Raw genomic sequence first — 24,025 nt, forward strand, 5'->3', positions numbered from 1 at the left:
TTTCTTCATCTTTGATCCAAGGAAAATCACAAAGAGAAATTCCAGATGTTTTTTGTATCTTTATTAAATGCATGAAAATATTTGACAAAGTCCATCTTTGAAATGTTATTCTTCCATATGATATCTGTTCTGACACCACAGTAAGGAAAATGTGTCCTAGGTACCCAGTGTTGGATGGTGTCTTGTTTTAATTGTCAAAAAAATGCAGATGAACTCCCTCACACTGTCTCATTTCATAAATACATTGACCACACAAGCTGGGCAATCTGGGGGATTACGAGGCGGGGGTGGGGGGTGGGAGTGTAGTAAAGGGGAGAGCTTTCTGGGCCAAATGGAAGGGTTCCATTGTAAAGTTAATCTGTCATAACCAATTTTTTTTTTTAACTTTTATTTTTAGTTTTTAGATAGAACAAAATTGCAGGTACAGTAAAGTTAAAAAGGAAAACAAAAACCTTTACAAAAAAACAAAACAAAACACAAATAGTCACAAGGTCTTGGATTGGTCCAAACACAACCTTTTTTATTTAGTGCAGACATGTAAGGATGTCAGAAAATAAAGTAGGAAGAACTGAGACAACTTAAAATGGAAAATAATTATATAAATGCAAAATTGGTAAAAATGGGTTAAAAAGTGGCATAAATAGGTTAAAAGTGGTGAAAATGGTCAAAAATGGCAAAAATGGGTTGAAAGTGGTGAGAAGGAGTTTAAAAGAGGCTAAGAAATTGTGTTGCCTTATGCAAAAATTGTGGGAAAAAAGTGGTGAAAAGCAGTTAAAAGGTAGCAAAAAGTTGAATTTCCAGTTAAAGGTAGTAAAAACAAGTTAAAAAGAGACAAAAATTAGTTAGACAAAATTGTCTTAAAGTGGAAGGAATGGGTTAAAGAGGCAAAAAAAAAAAAGTGGCCAAATTGGTTAAAAGTATCAAAGAGGTACAAATAATGCAAGATAAAGTTGTAAAAAGGCAAGACAGTAAAAAGTGGCAAAATGGGCTGAAATTAGAAAGAAAGTGGCAAAAAATGAGCGGAAACAGTGGTGTAAAGGAGTTAAAAAAAGGCAAGAATAAATAATTACGAGATCAGACCCAAGTAATAGCTTAACCCCCTTATCACCTCCAAAATAATGGAACTGTTAACTAGGATGCTAGCACCAATGCTACTGATCCAACACATGCATTGATATCAATAAATCACAGCTGGGGAGGCCCCATTCTCTGGGTTTGTCAAAGCCCAGCCAACTCTATGGAAAGGCCCGGTTAAAGCCCCGGACAGGATGACGGAGACACTTTTCAAAGTGAGTGCACTTGCTGTATTGTTATTACACACGTCAAACTTGGGGAGTAAAAAACTGTTTTACACCATTCCTGAGCTTCAGGTTAGCAACACTGACATAAACTGCGATGTTTGGCCTGTCTGGCTGGCTGCTCTTTAGAGTCAGAGCCAAACGTTGATGGCAGGACTCTGACTGAGCTGCTGTCTGTCACATATCACTCTGCTAAGCTATCAGGGGCATCAGTGATGCCTCATGTATGCACTACAACACAATTCATAGATCCATTTTGTGGCAGGAATTATACCAGTAATGGTATTGGTACTGGTTTAGCATCCACCACTACTGGCCATGTATCCTTACTGAAATGTAGCTGATGTTTTTGTTAAGTATGAAAAAAATGAAGGAGTTTATCTGGTATTTTTGATTGATTAAATCTTCTACCCACCCGTCTTATGACAAAAGATGTAGTTTCTCAAAGTTACGGCACTTCTCTGTACTATCAATCATTAAAATTATGGACTCTAACTGATATCTTAAACAAGTAGTATTTAAAAAGTGTTTAAAAAGTTGACAAACAATTTTTTTTAAGTTATTCATTGCAGTTTTAGGTCTTCAGTTTATTTTTCTTGATAAAGTTCTATCACAGTAGCTGATACAATGGAGTAAGTTCAGCTGAAGACGGGCACAAAACTGACAGTCATGTGAAATGCTTCTTTGTATGATTCTCAATAGTTTTCTTTTATTTCCCTGCAGCATTCAAGAATTACAAATAAACTTCATCTTTCTTCTCCTTTAGTACACTCGCCCACATGTCCTCATTCAAATATCCAACCAACGCACTGAACAGTGACATGACTGACAGCACAGTTCATGTTTTTCAAACAATTATAGTTTTTTACTTTAAGTACAGTCACATAAAGGTGGAACTGCGGGAAAGCAAAGTCTTCATATTCCTTCACTGGAGCAGATCAAATGATTACCCACCTTTCTCTGCTTCTTCTCTATGTAGGCTTGTTCACAGGATTCCCATAAATATAATGTGCATGCACCAGGATCACTTACATCCCCACCCCCTTTTGCATCATACATTTGCTTCCATTAATTCATGTTCTGTTGAGCAGGCTGTGGTCTGGTTATCTTCTGTAAAGGTTGTTTGGCTGTAGGCTGAGCTCTGGTTGGACCACGAAGACAGGAGCTGTAAGGAGGCTGACCTGCAGCCAACAAACACTGCCATTATGAGGTAGAACACAGAAAGTCCCTGGAGGCAATTACTCCACCCGTCTACACCTATGAGGTCATTACAGACCAGTGGAGGATTAAGCAGGAGCAAGGATTTCAGCTTTGCAGAAAGGTCAGGTGAGATAAGAGCAGTCCCTGAAGGTGTATGTGCCAGACTTAGACTTTCACGTTGCAGAAAAGTTACATTCCTGTGAAGGACTTTCGCTTTGTCCCTTTGGAAGCCCCTGTGGAAAAAGTGGTACTTTGCATGTTTGCTGAGTTTGTCTTTTTATGTTTTTCACATCCTGCTTTCAAATGCATAATTGATTAAGAACATTCATTGTAAAATAGGCCATGGGTCTGACATCTACCTGGTGGCAGAACATAAAGGTATTAATAATCACTTTGCTGAAAAAGTCAAATTATTGCTGATGGTCTTGCTTTATTTTTAGGTGATAAGAGTCATCACTGTTAATTTCAGCTTGCTCCATACCCAAGCTCATCTAAGCTTCAAGGAATTTCTACCAATCTGGCATTCCTCAAGGCCTCCACTGTGTATTCACCCAGCTCAGGGTGTAAGCACTGCTGGCGTTGAAAATATTCTTATGCAGGAAGAGGTGAGGCTTGGCGGGGTCGCTGTGCACGTGAAAGAGGCGGAAGTTGCCACGCTCGAGCTCCTTTAGCAGGCTGAACCAGTACCTCACTACGGATGGGTCATCGCCACCCACCTCGAAGCCTGCCCAGTGAAGGTGAAGCTCCAACAACAGTTGACCGACGGAGTCCAGAACTCCTTCCAGGAGCAGGTTCTCCAAAATCTTCCACTCTGCGCTCTCCATGTCTGCTTTCAGTACATCCACCTGAAACAGGGAACAGGGTTTAAAGTTAACAAGGTGAATGTTCTGGAGTGGCTGAGTCAAAGCCCTGGCCTAGAGAGTTTGTGGCTAGAATTGAAAAGGGCTGTTATACCTGATCCCCGGGCAGACTGAAGAGCTTGAACTACTTTTCAAAAAAGAATGGAGTAAAGTCGCAGTATCTAGATGTGCAAGCCTGATTAAGACCTATCCACACAGATTCAGTGCTGTGATTGCAGCCAAAACTGCATGTAAATACTAACTTTTTATTTAATTGGTATTACTTTGTCGAAATCTGTTTTCACTCTGACATAAAGAGGTTTATTTTTTTGTAAAAAGAGGCCTAATTATATTGACAATGATTGATTTATAAAATAAAAATCCAAGGGATGAGTACTTTTCACACGCACTGTAGATTGAGTGAGAGGGCAGCCTGACAAGTCTCGCCATGCTTGAGTGGAGAGAAAACGCTTCATATGATCAGTGCTAGCACCCTCAGGTCATACTCATGTAGAAGGACTGATGCATCCTTGAAAGCACCTCCTTTAGGAGAAATTCCTCTCAGGAGTTGCTAAATATGCCCATCTCCCAAGTCTCGCTGGTTACAGCTTATTCTCTCTAGGCTAACAAGTGTCTTCGTTAGCATTTTCATAGCTAAACATCACAAACTTGCCAACTATGAGACATAATAAAGGCTTAGATGACAGAGTTGATTGGAAGGAGGCTCATTGTGTTGTTGTTGTTGTATCCTGGATTAGTGCAATAAAAATATCTAAAGAAAATGCCTCCAAATTTTTATTTAAGGAAACGTTTCCCCAGTTAAAACCCAGAACATCAATACGAATAGTAGAGTGGTCATGAAATCCCTCTCCAATTGATGCCTTTGGTGTCGCTGCTGAATTCCCAGTCCTCATTAGTGGGACTGAACATGTCTCAGAATCCCTCAAAGACAGAGAACAAGACCAAATGTTGTCCTCTGTTGTCACCATGGGCCCAGAAACTCCAAAAGCACATATGTTTATATATTGGACAGGAAATTTGAGGCATCATCAAGATGTGGTTTATTCAGTTCTTCTCCAGAGGGAATGTGACTAAGACCGTCTGTCATACTGTGTTTAAGTGAGTTTGAAAGATGTGACGTTATCTAGAGCTGTTAGTACAGCTTTAATCAGTCTGAAGGATGTGAAGCTGTTATCCTTTTCAGTGGGCTTCACACAAAGTGCTTCTCTGCCCCAGAAGTCCCTGATCCAATGCTGTAAATATCAGCTCAGTCTGGGGGAGAACATTTCATGGTAATACACCTGTCTTGTAAGAAAATAATCTTAAATGATGCTGAAGCTTTAGGGATACGCTGCTGTGCAGTTTAACCTCACGAAATGGTGCTCAGCTTTCTATGAGAAAAAAAAAAGTAGAAGATATGAGTACAGGTAGTGATGTTGGATAAAATTATTTCATGTAAAAAATAGACATGTAGCAGAAATTGATCATTTGAACAATTAGTTTAGGTTAGCACAACTTTAAGCATGGCAAAAGCTAGCATGGCTCTGCTAGCTAATATATCTCCTAGCATGTGTAGGCTGACAAATGTATGATCTTATTTTGCTGGAACACAACTTAACAATATTTTGGCTACTTAATTGTTCTGTTTGTACTAGATTATTTCTTACCCCAGAGTGGTTCCAGAGTTGCTATAAAGTCAAGTTTGTTACCTTTTGGCTTAGCGCAGCTAGCTATGGCCTCTTTAGCACTACTTGCAGGGATTAGTACTCTTGTTATTTATGAATTACCCCTTTACGTCAGTGTTTGTTGTAGTGCATTAGCACGGAATCTGCAAAGTCTGTAACATACTTGAATTTACTGACATCTCTGATGAGATGCAGCATGACAGCTGCAATATGAGCACACATTAAGCTTTTATCTCTAAATTCTATACTAAGTAGTATTTGGCAGTTGAATGAGGCTCTTTCAAACAAATCAAATATTGACTTTTTGAGGTCATCCCTACTAATGACATACCAGCTCCCATCAGCAGTGATCTAACGGTGAGTAATTTGTCTGTACAAAAAGATATCTAGATAAAAGTGCAGCTGACAATCCATTATACCTCTAACAGCCTTAAATCACCCTGACACTGTGTTATTAAGGCAAATTAGGGTTTAGTTTTTCTGACCACCTGAAACACATCACAAATAATCCATCAATCATTTCAACAACAAAAAAAAGCTGTTAAGAAGTTTTTTTCTTCTCCTCGCCAGGACAGATTTACAAAGCTTGTTTGTTCAGTTTTTTCAAATCTGCATCATGATTCGTCTGTTTCAGCAAACGTAATCCCTGTTGATCTCAATAAATCACAAGAAAACATTTTTCTTTCTTCTGGCTCATATCAATATCAGGCCTGCCCACAGAATTTGCTGGGTCCCTGAAACATCCAGAGAATGGGCCCTCCCCAGCTGTGAGTTATTGATGATATCAATGCATATGTGTTAGATAAGTAGCATTGGTGTTACCATACCGGCTAACATTTCCCTAATTTTTCGAGACAAAAACTCTGTCACACTCGCATTGGGCTCTGATGCTTAAATTATTTATTCATGCAATTTCAGAATCTATTTTGACACTTTTCTTTTTGCCACTTCCTGTTTCTACTTTTGACCCATTTGTCCACTTTTAGCCCATTTTTGGCACTTTTAACCCATTTTTGCAGCTTTTTGCCTATTTTGCCATGTCTTTTTTTTTTTTTTAAATTGGTGATGAAGTGAACAAACAAACATGAAAGAATAACAAGAAAACAACTTTTGACAATTTTTGCACATTCTTTTTGCCCCTTTTAACCGTTTTAAGCCCTCTTTTGACACATTTAACCCACTTTTCCTATTCTTTTTTACCCTTTTTCCCATCACTGAAACATTTTATTGCTCTCTTAACCCATATTTGACAGCTCTTTTTGACAATTCTTTTTGCCAATTTTGACCCACTTTTACCATTTTTAGCCATTGTTTGCCGTGTTTAATCGATTTTTGCCACTTTTTACCAATTTTCTCCATTTCAGCTCCCCTTTTTTCCACTTACAGGCTAACCATTTTTTTTTTTGCCATGTTTACCCCTTTTTAAAACCATTTTTGCCTGTTTTCAAAGTCTCATTTTACCACAGCATACACGAATAAAATTCGTTTTTTGTTTCTTTGATAAGAGTGCGCTTATTCATGTTGAATATGAAACATTGCTGACCTCCAAGGGCCCCCCATTTGGCTGGGCCCCAGAAAGCTCTCCCCTTATTGGGGACCTTGGGCCCAGTGTTCTTGTCCTTTAAGTGCCACTGAGATTATGTATCACAAGAAAAGGACGAACATGCGATCCAGTGAGCTTCACATTTGACCTCCAAAATTGAATCGGCGCATCCTAGCGTGGTGAATGTACAGGTCACAACTTGTCCACAAGAGCGTTTTGGAGTTGTTGGATTGTGTATTTGATGAGTTTGATGGGGGAAAACAAAAAATTCTGTCTGCTTACATAGCATTAGCTGTGCAGCTGGTATATCGGATCTAAAAACAGCTTGCACCAACAACTAAAGGAAACAAACCTATTACTAAGACTATAGGAATTATGGCAATGGGCGAATTTTCCAAAATGTTGAAGTATCCCTTTAAAGAAAATCTGTTTAACTGTTCTGGAGATATTGGGTTAAAATGCAAAGGATGAATATGAGGCTCAATGACCTTAAACTTTGTTCTACAGCCTCCAAGATACAATTAATTTATCCTTGAGTCTAAGGTGACATTTGAAGAGAATCGCTCAACTCTCTCCTGAGATATCACGTTCTCAAAAATAGTCTGGACAGACAAACAGAAGGAGAACCTGAAAACTGAAGTCTCGGCCATCCCTGCCATAGAAGTACAGAAATAAGTTGTCTGCATGTTTCTTTATTCCACACAAACCCCACCATTTCTAAGAAATGGATGTCATATTCCTGCAGACGGTCTTTATTCCTGATGGACAAATATTTCCTCTCCTCCCGATGACTCACACAGTGTGAGATCAAAATACCCACAGTAATTATTTCTGCAAAGTACAGGATTAGGCCAAACGTTGGGAGAAATTTTAATTTCCAGACGCTTTTGATGAAAGTTCTCTCAGTCTTTGTAAACAACCATGTATGCTGATAGGAAAAAAGAACTTTAAATGGAAGTTTACACTTTGGCTTGTTAATTGGCCTGAAATGTGTTTACTTCATGGTGGGCAAATCCTAGATATTAGCTCCACTTTTGTTTACCGTCTCTTTTTGTTGTGATGGTTGGCCTTGTTGGAAACATTTAACATCTTTCCTTGAATATAAAGTAACTTTTGGCTTATTTGCCCTTATTATTTATGTTTTATATGCTTTAATTAAGGGCCAGTCATCTAAGAGCTGATCAAAACCAAATATGTAATATCATATTCAATCTCACATCTGAGAGATTTGCTAGTTCTGTGCTAATGAAAGGACTTTAAACACTTAAAAAACAAACAGAGCCTCTCGTGTTTCTTTAGCGAGCTATCCCATACAAAGTCAATCATTCTGACTGTTGAATGAATCATTTCACAGTAGATAGAGTCTGTGCACTGTCCTACTAACTTTGTTTATCTCCTCTTTTTATCTCTATCTCTTTAAGTCACAAAGAGACAGGATGGACGTATCCTACTGACTTTAGCGGCTCACTCAAAGCTCTTTTTTGCAGTCAATTAAAGCCATGGATTGTATTAGCTTGATTATTAGTCTCATATTTCAGTCTTGCTAAAAAATAAATCTATATTTTGCCACAATTCATTCTGCCCTCTACTTTTACAAGCCTGCGAGGGACGGCTGCTGAGAAGCATCCCCACAGCATGATGCTGCCACCACCGTGCTTCACAGTAGGGATGGTGGGTTTGTAGTAATGTGCAGTGTTTTCTGTCAGCCAATCATGGCCAAAGAGCAACATTTTGGTCTCATGAGACCAAAGAACTTTTCCCCACTTGACCATGGAGTCTCTTAGATGCCTTTTTTAAGATTGAAGATTTAATATGAGTTTTCTTCATCAGTGGCTTTCTCTCTGCCACTCTCTCATAAAGCTTGACTGGTGAAAAACCCAGGAAATAATTGTATGTCTCTTCCGGCTCAGCTGCTGAAGCTTGTAACTCCTTCAGAGTAGTCATAGGTGTCTTAGTGGTCTCCCTCTAACACGGTCACTCAATTTGTGAGGACGGCCTGATAGGCAGATTTATTCCTTCCGTATTCCTTCCATTTCTTGAGGATGGATTTAACTGAACTCTTTGAGGGTTTTTTCCATTTGTATCCATCCCCTGACTTAGACTTTTCAATAATATTTTCTCTGAGTTGCTTGGAGTGTTATTTTGTTTTCATGGTGTAATGGTAGCCAGGAATACTGATAAACCAGTGACTAGACCTTCCAGACACAATTGTCTTTATACTACAATCGCTTGAGATACATTCACTGCGCTCAGGTGATCCCAGTTTTACTAAAGATGTTTTCAGACAGACACGGTTCTGGTTCTGGCACTGGTTTCATTCTAGAGACTCAGAACCTTGGTGCTTTCTGGCGAACCAGCCCATGTTCACACTAGTTTAGGCAGAACCAAAGTGGGAGGACATGATGGACATGTATAACCACGTCCTGCTCCACTTTTGCCCAAGTCTTTCATGCAGTCCCGGTATTCCTTCTTCACTTTCTTGAGTAAATCAATTATTTAGTCCGGTGTTCAGGTGAACCCAGCCTTTGCCATCTCTTCCACAAGTTCGGCATATGATATGCTCCTCTTGTACTACTCTCCAGCTTCACCTGGAATTCTGTCAATGCCCAGATCACAACCAAACATTTTTTCTCTCCGGCAGACCACTTTTTCTTTTTCTTTTTCTCTGCTCTTCTTCACAACCTAGAATGTGATACGCCCACTGATGATGTCACAGTTCCCAAGAAAGAACCAACTATTTTTGGTTCCGGCTGAGAACCAACTTTTCAGGTTCAGAACCAATTTTTTCCCCGGTTTGAACACACTGGCCGGTTCAAATTTGGGTTCAGGAACCAGAACCAGCATGGAGCCCTGCCAGTCTGAAAGGCCTATCATTGTGAGACTACTAGCACCAACTGGCTGGGCTTGTGTTGATTTAGGTCTTTCACTTTAAAGGGTGTGAATATTTATGCAGCCACTTATTTAACCACAACATTTTCTATGAAGTTGACATTGCTTTGTAAATATCCAGTTTCACTTTGACATTAAAGGTCACACATTTTACCCCTTTAAGACAAGTTTACATTGGTCTCAGAGGTCCCTAAAACATGCCTGTGCAGTTTGATGCTTAAAAACACTACAGTATTGGATTTTTGCATGTCTAAAAATCCCTCTGTTTCAGCCTTGCTCAGAACTAGCTGTTTTTGTGTCTGTGGCTTTAAATGCTAATGAGCTGTCTGACTCTGTCCCCTGACCACACCCCTCTCAGGAAATGGATGTGGCTTAATGGAAAGGGATAAGTAGAGGAGGGCGGAACTTTCTTCAAGAGGGAAGGGTCAACTGAACCTGGGGGCGGGGCTACCTCCCCATATGACATCATGAGGGGAAAATCTGAGAACAGCTTGTTTCAGCACACATTTTTTGAAAGGTGGAGAAAGGGGGGGGGTTCTTATTCTTGGGGGGATTGTAGACAGGCCACAGGCACATATTTTTGCTAGAAAAGGCTGAAAAGGTAACATTGCAAAGCAGATGGATTTTCCTGTTTCCTTGTTTTTCACTGGTGAATCCATCTTGTTAAGCTCCCATCTGAACCGTTTGGGCCCGGTTAGAAAGTGACATTACATTTCTTCATTAAAAGAACAAAGAACAGCAGTGAGTTGTTTTCTTTTCAAAAATGACAAAAGTTGAGTACTTACATGTCTATAGTCGCCATGTCACACGTTATTCCTCAGTGGGCAGCGGCTACATCACGTGTTTTGTTGCTCTTACTGGCCCATAGAGATGTGACAGACAGAAGGTTCATCCAATCACACTCCGAGGTTTTTTTGAAAGCCTCTGCCTTTTCTCAACGTTTCTTTTTGAAGCTTACCCAGATGGATGTGTGAAACAAATCCATCTGGCGCATCAGGTTACTGAAAAGAGTATTTTGCAAAATATGTAACCTTCAAACAGGTTTTTTTTGTTCTTTTTTTTTTGGCCAAACAAAGCCAGTATCGGCCATGATTGATTTATAAAATAAATAAAAGGGTGAAACACTCAATGCACTACTGGGTTAAAGTAAAACCACACAAATAATATGCAGGGCTTTGTTTTCAGGTTGGATTCTAATAAAAAATAACTCTCTTTGTTAGTCTCAAATGATTGGCTAGATAAGTGAAGCCCATAAAGCACTGCCCTACTCGAAACATAGGTAGGATATTCCCAGTGACACACATACCAGTAGATGCATGAATGGCCCCTTTAAGAAATTGAAAATGTTAGATTTAGGTACTGTTGTGTATTTGGTGCATCCTAAATACGGAGAGTTGTGTGATTACAGATGACTTTATTTTTGCAACAGGCATTCCCTTAAAAAATGAGATGTAGCTTCCTGCTACTGACATTTGTCCCTGCAGTCACGGTGTCTGCTGTCTCGGCTGGTCATGAGAGCTCTGGATGAGTCATCTGTTTACTTCTTGACCCAAACAGATAAACGCTGCACAAATGCATATTCCGACCTTTGAGAGCGACTCTGTCTCTTCTTTGCTGCATTTTCTGTCACAGAGGCTGGGCAGGAGCTCGGGAAAGGAAGCTGTTCTGCTCCTGCGGCACACTATGTTCTCACATTAAAACCTCATTACAAGAACGCACGCATGGCTCTGCATTCAAAATAGGCCAATACTGTCATCAATGGAGCAATATGGTATGCAAAGCCACCCACACAAACACATTCAAGGCCAATGTTTATTTGTTCATTTCTTGTCTCACACTGAGAAGATATTAATATCTTTCCAAGTGTCTTGGATTATCATGTCTGCTTTGCTTTGGGCTTAAGAGAAGAAATCATTATCTAGCCAAGGCAACACACCATTGACCAGCACAGGCATTCTGCTCCTCCAGCTAACTTAAACTTACTTTGATTCAACAGTTTATGTATGGGCCAGAAGGAAAAAAGATTACTAAGTGTAGCTTCTTTGGAACAAATGTAATGTAAACGATAAAGCTCTGTTAGCATCTCCTTAATGGCAGCAATTTAACATATTACTAGAATGAATAAACCAAGTATTAAAAACTTAGAGGCTTAATTGCTAAAACAGTGGTCTACTTAAAGTAAGTTTTGCGACCTAAATGACATAAAGATAAATGACATGTGAATGTTTGATAAGGATCATCCTCAAGGGAGCGGGAATATTTATACTCAAAATAGTGTTTGCCCAGACAGTGGCAACAGAGTACCTAGAGACAAATATACTAAAATGCAGGCCTTTCTTAAATAAAACTCTTACAAATTCACAGGTTATTTTTGTTTTTTAGCAAATACTTTTATTTTGGCAATGTAAACCACTCAGAAAATGTTTACCATGCTCATGTTTGGTATGTTTTTTTTTTTTTTTCAGCACGACCTCAACTATATAAAATGAGTCCTCCAAAAACACACAAAAACCATAATGGATATTAAAAAAAAAAGTTATTTCAGAAACATACCAAAATATGATGGTTATCTAACCTGACACGCCAGATGGATTTATTTCACACATCCATCTGGGCAAGCTTCAATAAGAAACGTTTGAGAAAAGGCAGAGGCTTTCAAAAAACCTCGGAGTGTGATTGGATGAACCTTCTGTCTGTGACATCTCTACGGACCAATAAGAGCAACAAAACACTTGAGATAGCAGCTATTGAGCTGTGCACGTGCAGCTACTGAGGAATAACATGAAACATGGAGACTACAGACATGTAAGTACTTGACTTTTGTCATTTTTGAAAAGAAAATAACTCACTGCTGTTCTTGTTCTTCTTTTAATGAAGAATTGTTGTCAAATTCTGATAAAACTTATGCTTTAGCAGCATCCACGCTAATCTCTTCCTCCATAACTGCACCAGCCTCTTGCTGCTGCTTGTTTACGTCACGACTCTGCTGCGCCTTAAAATACTGCCCCTCGTCGCTGATTGGTCCCGTCACTTTCTAACCGGGCCCAAACGGTTCAGATTGGAGCTTTGCAAGATGGATTCCGCAGTGAAAAACAAGGAAAAGGGTGTATCCATCTGCTTTGCAAGGTTAATGGTTATCATCTCAGGTAGAATTTTAGAAAATGAACAGCAAGCGTAGCTTACATGGGTAACAGAGCTACATAGCTCGAGCTATGCTCACAAAGCAGCTACCTAAGCTCCATATCTACGTTTTCTGCATAACTATGTTAGCTTTGGTTACATTTGCAAAAGCTCACATTGCTAAAGCTAATGCAGCTACTCAGCTAACATAGTTAGCATACATAGCTAAAGCTAAGCTTGCAAAGCAGCTATGTTAGTTAAAGTGGGGGTATTATGCCTTTTTTCAAGCTTTTACACCATCTCTCTGATACCAAAGTAGTAGCTTCACATGGTTTACAGCTCAAAAACTCCTCATGTTTCTCACACTGGCGTCCTGAAAACCCTTATTTTAACCTCTATCTAAAACGCTTCATTTTTGCTGCTGTCTCTTTAACACCACCACAAAGAGATAAAGAAGATAAAGCAAGCCACCATTTTTTAACAGTTTCTTTGTCTGTCATGTTTGCACTGTGGTTATATCATGGATGTAACTGCCAGAATTTGTTTATGAATAAAGTTAAACTTAAAAAAACAACATCAAACTAGAAAAAGAGATAAACAGCCCCCACCCACTTTTTCAGCTGCGCTGCTTCTCGAAGTAAAATTCCCCTTTCTAATCACCCATAGACGTTTAGTAAAATCCTTATTACAACACTTTTAATGCATGCTCATTTGTTATTGTGTTTATTGAGAGCCTCTTGGTGGTGTTATTTTCATACTGTCTTTTTAGCTATAGTTTAGTATATCAACACTAAAAGACAGCAGGTCATACTAATTTCAAGAGTTGAATACTAAAAAATATTAGACTAAATTGATTTAAATATTCTGCAAGGTTTTTTGAACACATCAAAAGGGCTTTCAGTGGAATAAATGTATTAATTTTGCTGCCTTGAAATTAATAAGTATCCATAACTACACAAGGTTTATTTATTGTCATGAGTGTGGAATCATTTTATTGTGATTTTAGTGCCAATTTGAGAAACTCTAGCCTTCCTTGACCTTGAATTGTCATCTGTTCTGCACCCATGAATGCATGTTTCTAGATCTGTAGCTGTGTGTTTTATTAGTATGCATGCTATCAGGAGTCTTGGAGTGTGATTGATCTTGTATGCAGATCCATATCTGATGAGATGGAACACATTCCCTGGGGGGCTTTGAAGAGGTAACATTCAGCATGATAATATTTTAACGAGTAAAACAAAATAATAAAATGGGAGTGTATCCACCTCCAGCTTTAGAATGTCAACAAATGAGTCATGATGAGCAGTATTATATTGGGATGTACAAGAGGCGGTCTATGTTTGTATGCAAGCTGCCTCTAGGTAAATCCCCCAGGAAAAATATTCTGTTTCTTTTTGGCTGATTTTATGACAGAATCCATGAGAAATTACAATATAATCCTTGAACATGTATAGAGTTCCTCTTAATTGTTTTTCCACTAACCTGTCTGTGTCCAAAGTCATTCAAGATGGTGGCCAGTTTCTTTGTGGTGACGTACTGGCGCTGGGCGACAAAGGCCGGATTAGGATCCCTCCAGTCTACGGAGAGGCGATGGAGCCACATTTCGTCCTGCTGCAGGTGAGGCTGCTTCAGACTGGGGTCAAAGCAGTGGACCTCACATCCTGCCTTCGCCAGATAATGCTCCAGGGAGCGATCATCCACACCCAACCTGTAGCCCACACAGCACAAGACAATCAGGGTGAGATAAGGCTAGGTATGAAACATGAATGCTTCCTTGTTTCAAGACAAAATGCTCATTAATCAAGATTGTTGCATGCTGCATTGAACGTCTTGTCCACATGCAAAACCCAGCAGTACTTTTAGGTAAATGCTAATTCTAGCACAACAAAATGTGTTCAAAGGCAATATAATGGAAAAAACAGTCTCAGTGATGCCACCTGTTTGTTTCTGAAGATATGTTATAAAGTCCAACAACAGCCGTCACTATTTTGGAAATACTGACTCCAGTTACCACTGAGCACAAAACTGTGAAAGAGGTAAAGTGAAGCCAAATCCATACAGCCTTAGAAACAGCATCTTTGGGCATTTCACTAGATTAAATGCAGGTTTTTACACTGCAAACGTGTCGATTTTCCCAATCCAGAGTTTGCTGCTTGGCCAGTACTAAAATGTAGGAAAACAGCATGTATATTATTTACCCTGTGTGGCTTTTGTTGTTTAGAGGCTTAAACCCTTTCTACACATGAACTGTCATGTGAACCCCTCTTTCTCTGCCACCACATGGAGTAAAGGCAGTGCCTTTGCCCACTTAGAGGCACTGGTGATACAATAAGATACAATAAAATAAAATACATACAATACGATATGATACAATGCAATACGATATGTTGCAGCACGAAATGATATATGATTTGTTACAATGTGATACGATATGATATATGATATGTTACGATACAACACGATACAATATGATACGATACAATACGAAATTATATGATATGTTATGATATGATACGAAGCGATATGATGCAATAAGATACAATACAATATGATACGATAGGATATGATACAAAGCAATATGATACAATACGATACAATACAATATGAAACAATACGATACAATATGATATGCAATACGATACAATACGATATGATAAGATACAATACAAAATGATACGAAGCGATAGGATGCAATATGATATGATATGATATGTTACGATATGATACCATGCAATACCATACAGTATGATATGATACGACACGATATGATGCAATATGATATGATGCAATACGACAAAGACAGGTACTTGTTTTGGTCTTAATATTTGTTGTGAAATTCACAGTCACACGGCTTTTAATCAATTGTTTTTTTTTTTTTACTCAGTATGACAAATTACATCTTACTGATGGCTCTTTATTAAAACCCTGAGAAGGCACTGCCATATCAAGAGTTTGTGTAAAATGAAAGTTTGAGTCTGAGATAGAAAATTTGCAGCGCTGTGAAAATTCCATACTGGGATTAATCTTTGAATTTCTGTGGTTAATCCCGATTAAATGCATCTTTTCTTTTTATTGCGTTTTTAAATTCCACCCTTAAAACTGTTCCTGTTAGGGCAAAGACCTGCTGGAACAGGTAGATGAAAGTTTATGACATGAACTTATCAAAGAAAGAGGGACTTGTTATGGACTGACAAGGGAATATGTAAACAATAAAAAGGTAAACATCTGATAACACAAGGAGCAGATGACTTTTTACAAGCTTTTGAGCTGTCTGACGGTTTTAAAAGTGACTTAACCAAAGTGTGCTGAAAGGGACAAATAGCCTAGTTTTCTTTCTTTTAAGTGACTTAAACCTTGAAAAAACACACAGTTGCACTGTACAAAGACCTTGATCTGCCCAATTAAAACATTTCTAAAACAATAACAAGAAAAAAGAGGAGATTTAGCCTGGAGGTACTTGTTTCATCTATCTCTCCTCTGTTATTCTGCCTCTCTAGTATGAATTTTGCCGTGTAATCTAAGGAGACCAACACATTTACTGTTCTTTCTCCCTCCCCGCCACTCTTTTCTTTCCCTCTATCTCCTCCCTCACTTATCAAATCCTACAAATTTTCTCCCTTTTTTCCTTTCGCATCCGCTGCCTCCACATTCCCCTGTGTCTAGTTTGTACTGCGGCTGTATTCTGTAATTGCGGCATAGGGAGTGTATTTCACTGCACGCGTATTTTACAGATGAGGCACCCGGGGTCCCTGAGTGCACCTCGCTAGCAGGAAGATGAGAAATGAGAATATGGAGGAGATTGAGATGCAACAAGACGTCTCGTTTCAGCACACTTTGTATTTTAAATATTTCATTGAGGGTTTCCCGCTCTCGTATGTGGTGTTTTAACCAAGAATCAGGGGGCAGGGATTACTCCCAGTGCAGCAGAAGCTCCTGTGGATGATAAAAGGGATTCTCTGAAAGCTGAAATATCCTCTCTCTTGGGAACACAGAGTGCAGAAGACAGGTTTTGGACAACAAATCTGCCTGTCCTCACACTGAACTATTATGTCAACAACCTGTCTGGATGTTGTGACTAAGAGTTGAGGCTAACAAACGCTGGGTGGGCTTGGGTAAATCTGCTCTCTTCCTTCTTACCCTCCAACTAATGCCTTTAAATCTGATTTATATATATTTTCTTCAACTCAAACCTCAAAATATTCAATCTCAGTGTCTGTCTTTATCTCCACCTCCATCCTCTCTCTGCGGTGCACTCCCCTCACACATCGCAGCACATTAATATGCATGATCACTGAGTGATGAAGTGCAGGTATTTTTAATTCCCTTGCTGTGCTTTAGCCTATATATGTAGATGCTCTAAATTTGAACCTCTGCTTCATGGCCTGCAGTCTACAAAGAAAGTTTGTCATGAGTTGGGAAGTTCAGGATGGCTGAGTGGTGGTTCAGCCAGAGATGACGCACACGAAAGAGTGGGACGAGAGACTTTTTTAGACTGCCATCAGCTAAGAGTTTCCTTTTGGTGAGATGCAGCTGGCTTCTTTAATGGTGACTGAGTAGCAAAAACAGATCCCAACTTGACATTGAGTTTCCTACTTGGACAAAAGTGACAATATACAGAAACATTACCACTTCTGTGTTCTTTTTAGTTGTGTGCTTATGTAACCTCAACTGTTTGCAGCAGTTTTCAGACCAAAAGAAATCTTACATTTTTATAGTTGTAATAGGATGTGTCTTGTCAGGGTGGCCTCCATGACAGAGCCACTGTGACAGATAGGAAATGCTTATTTCAGGTGTGAAAAGGCTAGATGTTACAACCAGGGTGGCTCACAGAAATAGCAATACAATACTTAAAACGAACACTTTTGATTGATCCAAAAAGTATAGTGGTTCTTTTTTTATGTTTTACGTAAAAAATTCCACCATTGCCTAAATAAGATGGACAACATCTTTGCTAACATTCATGGACCCCTCCATGACTCCACCAAGACAGTCTGGCTGCAGACCGTAGATCTCAGATGCCCCCATCTAACAGACCCCTACTCTGTGTAACGTATTTTCAGTGTAAGATTTATTTGTTTGTATACAACTTTTGCTTTGTTAGCTTTAGCTAAAACTAACATAGCCAAGCTGGCTATGTAGTTAACATTACTACATAAGGGTGTACTCACACTAGGCCATCCGTACTGCGCCTGGGCCCGTTTCAGCCAAAAGTCTGGTACGTTTGGCCAGTGTGAGTACAATAGTTCCGTGCTTCGGCGCGGCACGCTTCGCGGCCCCGGCACAGATGGACAAGGTGGGCCTAGGCACGGCACGGATGCAAATGAAGGAGCACAAGCACGGGAATGTGACGTAGCATGAAGTAACTACAAGAGGACCTGCCTCAGAGAGCCCACCAGGCAGCAGCTGCATGCTAGAGACAGCAGGATCCCAGTCCAGTCCACATTTCTGACCAGTTTCTGGCAAAGTCAGGCTTTAATGACTGTAAGAGGATTTTTGTTTTGTAAAATAAAGCTTCTTCCCTTGATTTAGTTACAAACAGCAGCTCACAGGATAACAAACACCTTTCATCCTCCGTGCGTAAAGGAGAGTGCCAAAAAAGCGGACAAGTGTGTGCCGGGGTTAATCTTAGGCTGATTTAACCTCTCTTATTAATAAATTACAATGCCAAACTATCATCCACTGAAATAATTTACCTCTAATTCTATTTCATGTCACCAAGAAGTGAAAGTGGGATCTTGATCGCTGATGTTTGAACAGAGCATCGTTTATCAATCCTGAGGCGTTTTTCACCTCCAGCTCTCATCAAATGGTTAAAATTGCTCTTGTCACGGTAAAAAAAAACTTTTAACTGAACATTTAATCCTGCTCTGGACACATGAGAGCTTGTTTGGTGCATCAGGCATCCAGGATTACGCTGAGAAAAGGCACAGTTGGGCGCATAAAGGAATGCCAAGGGGATTCAGATAGTATAAGGACATGTAGAGGAATAACTGTAGGGGCTCATACGAGTTAAAAAGTCCAGGTTTCATTCAGCAGAAGTGCTTGGAACTCTGAGCAGGCTCCAGATTATATGCTGTGAGCGATAACTCTCCACTATGAACTGCTTTTTCTCCTCTCTACTCACTGGGCTCTGTATAGTTAATGTAGCTGATTCCAGGTCAGGGGAAATAATTCTGGTGTCAGATCAGATATCGTATAAATCTGTAACTATTTTACAGCCTAAAAAACAACACTTATGCATACTGAGTCATCAACGGTGGAAACTTCATGTAATGACGTTGGCACGTGACGTATCCATGCCCAGGCCTGGATGCGTTGAGCAGTGTGAGTGCAGGGCAGAGGAGGGGGCAGGGGAGGGGGTCAAATGGGCTTCAGCACGGTTAGAATACGGCACAGTACAGATGGCCTAGTGTGAGTGCACCCTGAAGCTACTTTCACACGGCCTCTCTTTTCCGTGTCTGTTACACCTTCATTCCACAACACCGTTCTGTATGAAAGCGACCGTTCCGCAATGGGGGGTTGATCTCGCCACACCTCTGATCCGGATCGAGAGGTAGTATCAGAGCCGTAACAGACTTTTCCGCAACGAGTGTGAAAGGATGTCACGGCATTCCGCAACGGCGAGTGTGTGCTGCTGTCTCCATAAACTGGAGATTTAAAAACCAGCACAGTTTAATCGAGCGGCATTTCATCGTAGAAAAGAACAGTGGGATAAAACAAAGAATAATGTGGATTAACTGGAGAGACTGTGAGGTTAGAGAGCTGATCACACTCTGTACAGGAGAGGAGAGAGCAGACACATCTCTGCTCACAGTAGCGTCTGAAAAGTTCCATGATGTTTTCAAGTGAGCTCGGTAAGTTTCTGACCTCCAACATAAATATGTGTGCTGTGACACTGCTTAAAGTCAGACCTCCAACTCAGAAACATGGAGGAAAAAAAGTCTATTGGATATAATTGATCAAAATGAATGTTCATGTTATTTTCCCCTTATTTCATTTAGAAAATACAAAGTTCTGAACTGAGAAATCCAGAGTTTTGAGTTTCATTGAAAGCAGCAGCTCAGGCAGCGGCTGCCATCTGTTTACGGGACGCCAGGGTGTGTGTGTAGATTTAGGCGTGCGCGGCTCTGTTACACCTTTGTGTGAATTGCTCGTTGCGGAACAGAGACGAGCATTCCTTTTCACCTTTTTTGCGGAATCTCTGTGTAAAAACAACTTAAGACTCTGTAGCTAAGTTAGCTTTAGCAATGTCTGAGAGCTATGGTCTACAGCCACACCCCTCTCCCATAAGGAAGCATGAGCTGCTACTGAAAGCTATAATTCTGCTGTTGTATATTATTAATGTTTTGTGCTGCTTGGACCAGGATTATATTCTCACATCAGTTGCATGTTCTCTTTCCCAAGTGCTTCCTTTTATAACTGTTCTCCCCACCCCCCAACTCCTGCAAAGTTGTTGCCTCACTAGACATTTTGATTTCACTGAAGCTGCGAAATGCTCGGCTTAGTTCCTGCCCACATCTGTCTAATTCTAGTTATTCTGAATTGAGGACTCTATTTAACTAAAACTATACTCCATAAGGTGATTTTACTCTACAGTAGGACTCTGTTTTCATTTCATGGATTAAGTTCACTTGATGATGGAGAAAAGAGGCTGACTTTGGCCTACCATTCAGGATAACTTGACAATTTATGTTTTTTAAATGGTTTTATTTGTCATTGGAGGCCAGACATGCTACATCCTCACACTGTTTCCTCTGTTCAAAGATAAAGTTGACCATTTAATCAAAGTAAATGTTGTAGCCACTGCTACAGTTTAAAATATAAACTTGTGGCTGCAGTTAATATGTCATGTACTGAACCAAAGTGATTTAAAAATGAAGACAATTCATACTTTCCCCCTAAGGAGGATGAGGACCTTGGAGCCTTTCTTGCAAAAAACTCATATTTCAAACTTCAACATTATGGATAGTGAATAGTGATTCTTTTCTTTAATATTATTTGGAGATGCTTTAGGCAAAAAAAAACCCAGGAGCAGAACCTGGAGACATTATTATCAGTGCCTGTGTTATATTATCCCTTTTGATATTGTTCAAGCAGCATCAGCTACACCAATAACTCAGTTAAATCGAAGCAGTTCATATAATGATGGATGATTCATCTTCTGAGTCACTCTTTGATTCTGGTAAGCATTCTCACAGTAGCAGCATGAGGAGAATCAAAGCATTTCTGGTCAAAGATACAGAGTCAGAGTTTCAAGAGGAGACAGACAAAGAGAAATGGGAGGGGTTAGCTTGAGTAAAGGTTGGAGTAAAGGTGGAGTAAGTGGTATGTTAGGTGGAAAAATATACTGCAACCCTCCCACACACATACATACATCCTTCACCAACCACCAGGGGAAGGACCAATCAGAGAGCAGCTGCTCATCCTGCCCAGGCACGGCCGTCCATGGCTCGCTTAACAGCATGCAAATGAGACGTATCGCCGGTGCACATACACACACACAAAGAGAAAACACTCACAAATATGCACGCAGAGTATGCAGAGGGAATCAGGAATGCACAGAGTTTAACAGCAAGCACACAAGCACACTTAACACTATTTGACATTTCTATTAAAGCCAGTGTAATGTGCAGCAGTGTGCTGTAGTCTCCTGCACAGAAACCTCCTGAGTGTAGAAACCCAACATACCAGGAATAGATTCACAAGTAAGGCTGAGGTGTTTGAGTGTGTGTGGAGGGGGTTTAAATGTAGGTCAGGCAGAGGACATTGGGAGCACAGGGAGGACAACATCACTTAAAGTAAAGTCAAGCTAATGTTATAGCTCGATTAAGATATTTATCTGGAATTCTGTCCTTGTCCTAATATACATAGACTGCAGGAGGATCTACTTATTGACTTATTGCCACCATAGCATACTATCAATCAACTAGTTACAACGGACCTATCAATCAACTAGTTACAACGGACCTTCTTACAGTTGAACTCATTAGCAATTTAGCAAGAAGGTAACTGGACTTTGTTGAATGATGAAGACATGAGTAAACTATACAGCTCCTTATATATCATACTATGAACTTTTACTTTGGCACAAATGTGATGCACATCATGGCCCTAGCATATGGTTATAACCAAAGGCAGACAAAAACTTAACTCATGCTATGCTTAGCAACTATTCTGTTCAATATCCAGGCAAAAGAAAGTGGAGCTTACGCAGAACTCCTCATCCAGTCTGGTCTGATATAGGTGTACGCATTTGCACTTTCTAGATGTACTACCCACAGTTTCCACATACTCAGTCTGTTCCGTATTCTGGGTGCACAGCAGTTGCTCTGCCGTCAACTGCTGGATGACTTTCTGGAGCGATGCACAGTACAGCCCTGAGCTGTAGATGAGAGATCATAAGATCACAGGAATTCACATGAGAGCAGCGTGCAAAGAACAGATTACTTAACCTTTCTGCGGTTGATTTGCTGCTCACTTTGATATTATTCCATGCTTTTTGCTTCAACCATTGTTTATCACATTGGGGAGTAAAGCTTTATGTTTTCTAGAAAGGATTTCTGGTTTCATATAAAATGCTGAGGTTTTTCACCTAAAAAATTAACTTTTCTTTGTCTTAGGTGTCACATTAACTGTCACCCTCTGATGAATCATGGCTCTTGCTACAAGAAAGGACACCATGGTAGTGTTTTAAAGTTGATCAAATTTTAAAGTTGATCAGATGCTACGATGGTCTTCCTCCCCTTTGAGTTAGTCTACTCTACTTGGATTGGCATGATTTGGCAGCAGTAGTAGCCAAAAAGTAGACTTGGCAGGTATCTTGTGAGGAGTATAACAAAGTGGTGCCTCTGTTATGTACTGCAGACTGACTGGAGTGCATACTGTGGAACTGCAAAGACAGACTAGAAAAAGAGCAATTTGCTCTGGAGTGAACCTTCTGTGAAGTGTTTTGTGCAGACAGAGTGTGTGAAAATTAGAGGTTAGTCCAAATAGTTCAGTTTTAGTTGGACTTGAGGCTCACGTATGCATGCATGAAAATAGATCAGTCTGTTTTGAACTTTACAACCGTCATTGCCCTCATACTGACGTGCGTCTGTTATGTTGGAGTGGATATTGAAGAAAGAATTCACTAGAAAAATAGTCAAAATGAATGCAGAGTACCGTAACCATATGTGGTTCAAATGTAGAGCATAAATGACCCTGGATATCAAATAATTTGACTTTGTCTACCTGCATGTAAATGTTATGTTTAGTTGCTTCTATTTTCCAAATAGCTTCATTCATTAGTTTGACTCACCGTTTTTCCATTAGCCAGAGCTGAGGGACAACTTAGCATAAATTGAAGGCTTTCTAAAGTTCCTATGAGATCACTTATAATAAAGGAAAAAGACATCCGTCTTTGAGATCAGTGAGTCACATCCCCCCTTGCTGATATTCAGGTCAAATGTTAAAATGTTTGCATAAATCAGTGAAAGGATGTTGGTGCATGACCATGTATATCGTCAGCATGGGTGACTTCCCATCAGTCAGCCAATGAATACCAGATATGTTTTCCTAGAATCTCTCCCTTTGACCCTTTGCCCCTTCTCCCTGGAGAGGCAGGATGCCAGAAACAGCAGCTACCCCTCTGCCCCTCTTCAGTATCTGCACCGCAGCCAGACTTGATGCCAGCACACCTGTGCTGTCTCTCAGCAGTCAAATTAATAAGCTCCCCTCTGTCCTGCGGAGAAATCCCTTCAGACCTCAGCGCAGCAGAGACCCAGTGGGAGTAGAAACCAGGCCAAGCTGATCCAGGACACAGAGCCAAGTGAGAGTGATTGACTCTCCAATCTTAAGAAGGTTAAACACCACGGTGGCCCGGCTGACTCCGTGTGAGATTACTTGCCACTCAAGGTGAGGAAGCAGGGGTGGAGTGGATGTGACACTCCAGGTGTATGTTAAAGGTACACTTAAGGCTGTAAAGATTCTTTTTCAGTTTTTCTAATCAAATTAAAGCAATTGTCTGGAAAAACTCCACCAAGAAAAAGAAACCCTACTGCTGCTTTCCTCAAAAACTTTAGCTGAACATTTTATTATGTTACGTAAACATTTCCTGAACACATTTCAGTGACCAATAAAAGTAAAGGCTAACAGGAAACATAAAAACAGAGAAATTCTTTCCTACATTTTGTGGAAATCAGCCTTTGTTCTTTGATGAAAAGTGAGACAAAAACTTGAATGTCTCCTCTTAAAAGAGCTTAAATTATCAACCGTGACGTGACAACAGAGGCAATTATACCTCGATGTATCACAGCCCGTCACAGCAGCTGATGCTCTGAAAAACCATCTGTAGGAAACTCACTGGCTGTCGCAAAATTAATCTTGTGAACAATGCCATCGCTTCACAGATGCTCTGCAAGACAGCTTGTCTCAAATCTAATATACAGATAGTTACATCTTTTGCAAAACTGC

At 40.0% G+C, this 24,025-nt stretch overlaps 1 protein-coding gene across 1 annotated transcript in view; it reads right to left on the bottom strand.

Moving 5' to 3' along the window:
* Positions 1–72: 72 nt before the first annotated feature.
* The window catches only part of mettl24 (methyltransferase like 24), a 61,069-nt gene continuing 37,116 nt past the window's right edge, over positions 73–24,025 (bottom strand). The window contains exons 4-5 of the mRNA XM_041805558.1: positions 14,057–14,282; positions 73–3,343 (exon numbers count right to left, since the gene is read on the bottom strand). Of these exons, the coding sequence (XP_041661492.1) occupies positions 3,026–3,343; positions 14,057–14,282 (544 nt within the window). The 3' untranslated portion in view covers positions 73–3,025. The remainder of the gene's footprint in view (positions 3,344–14,056; positions 14,283–24,025) is intronic.

This window comes from Cheilinus undulatus, linkage group 14 (genome assembly GCF_018320785.1).
Source record: "Cheilinus undulatus linkage group 14, ASM1832078v1, whole genome shotgun sequence".
Lineage (NCBI taxonomy): Eukaryota > Metazoa > Chordata > Actinopteri > Labriformes > Labridae > Cheilinus > Cheilinus undulatus.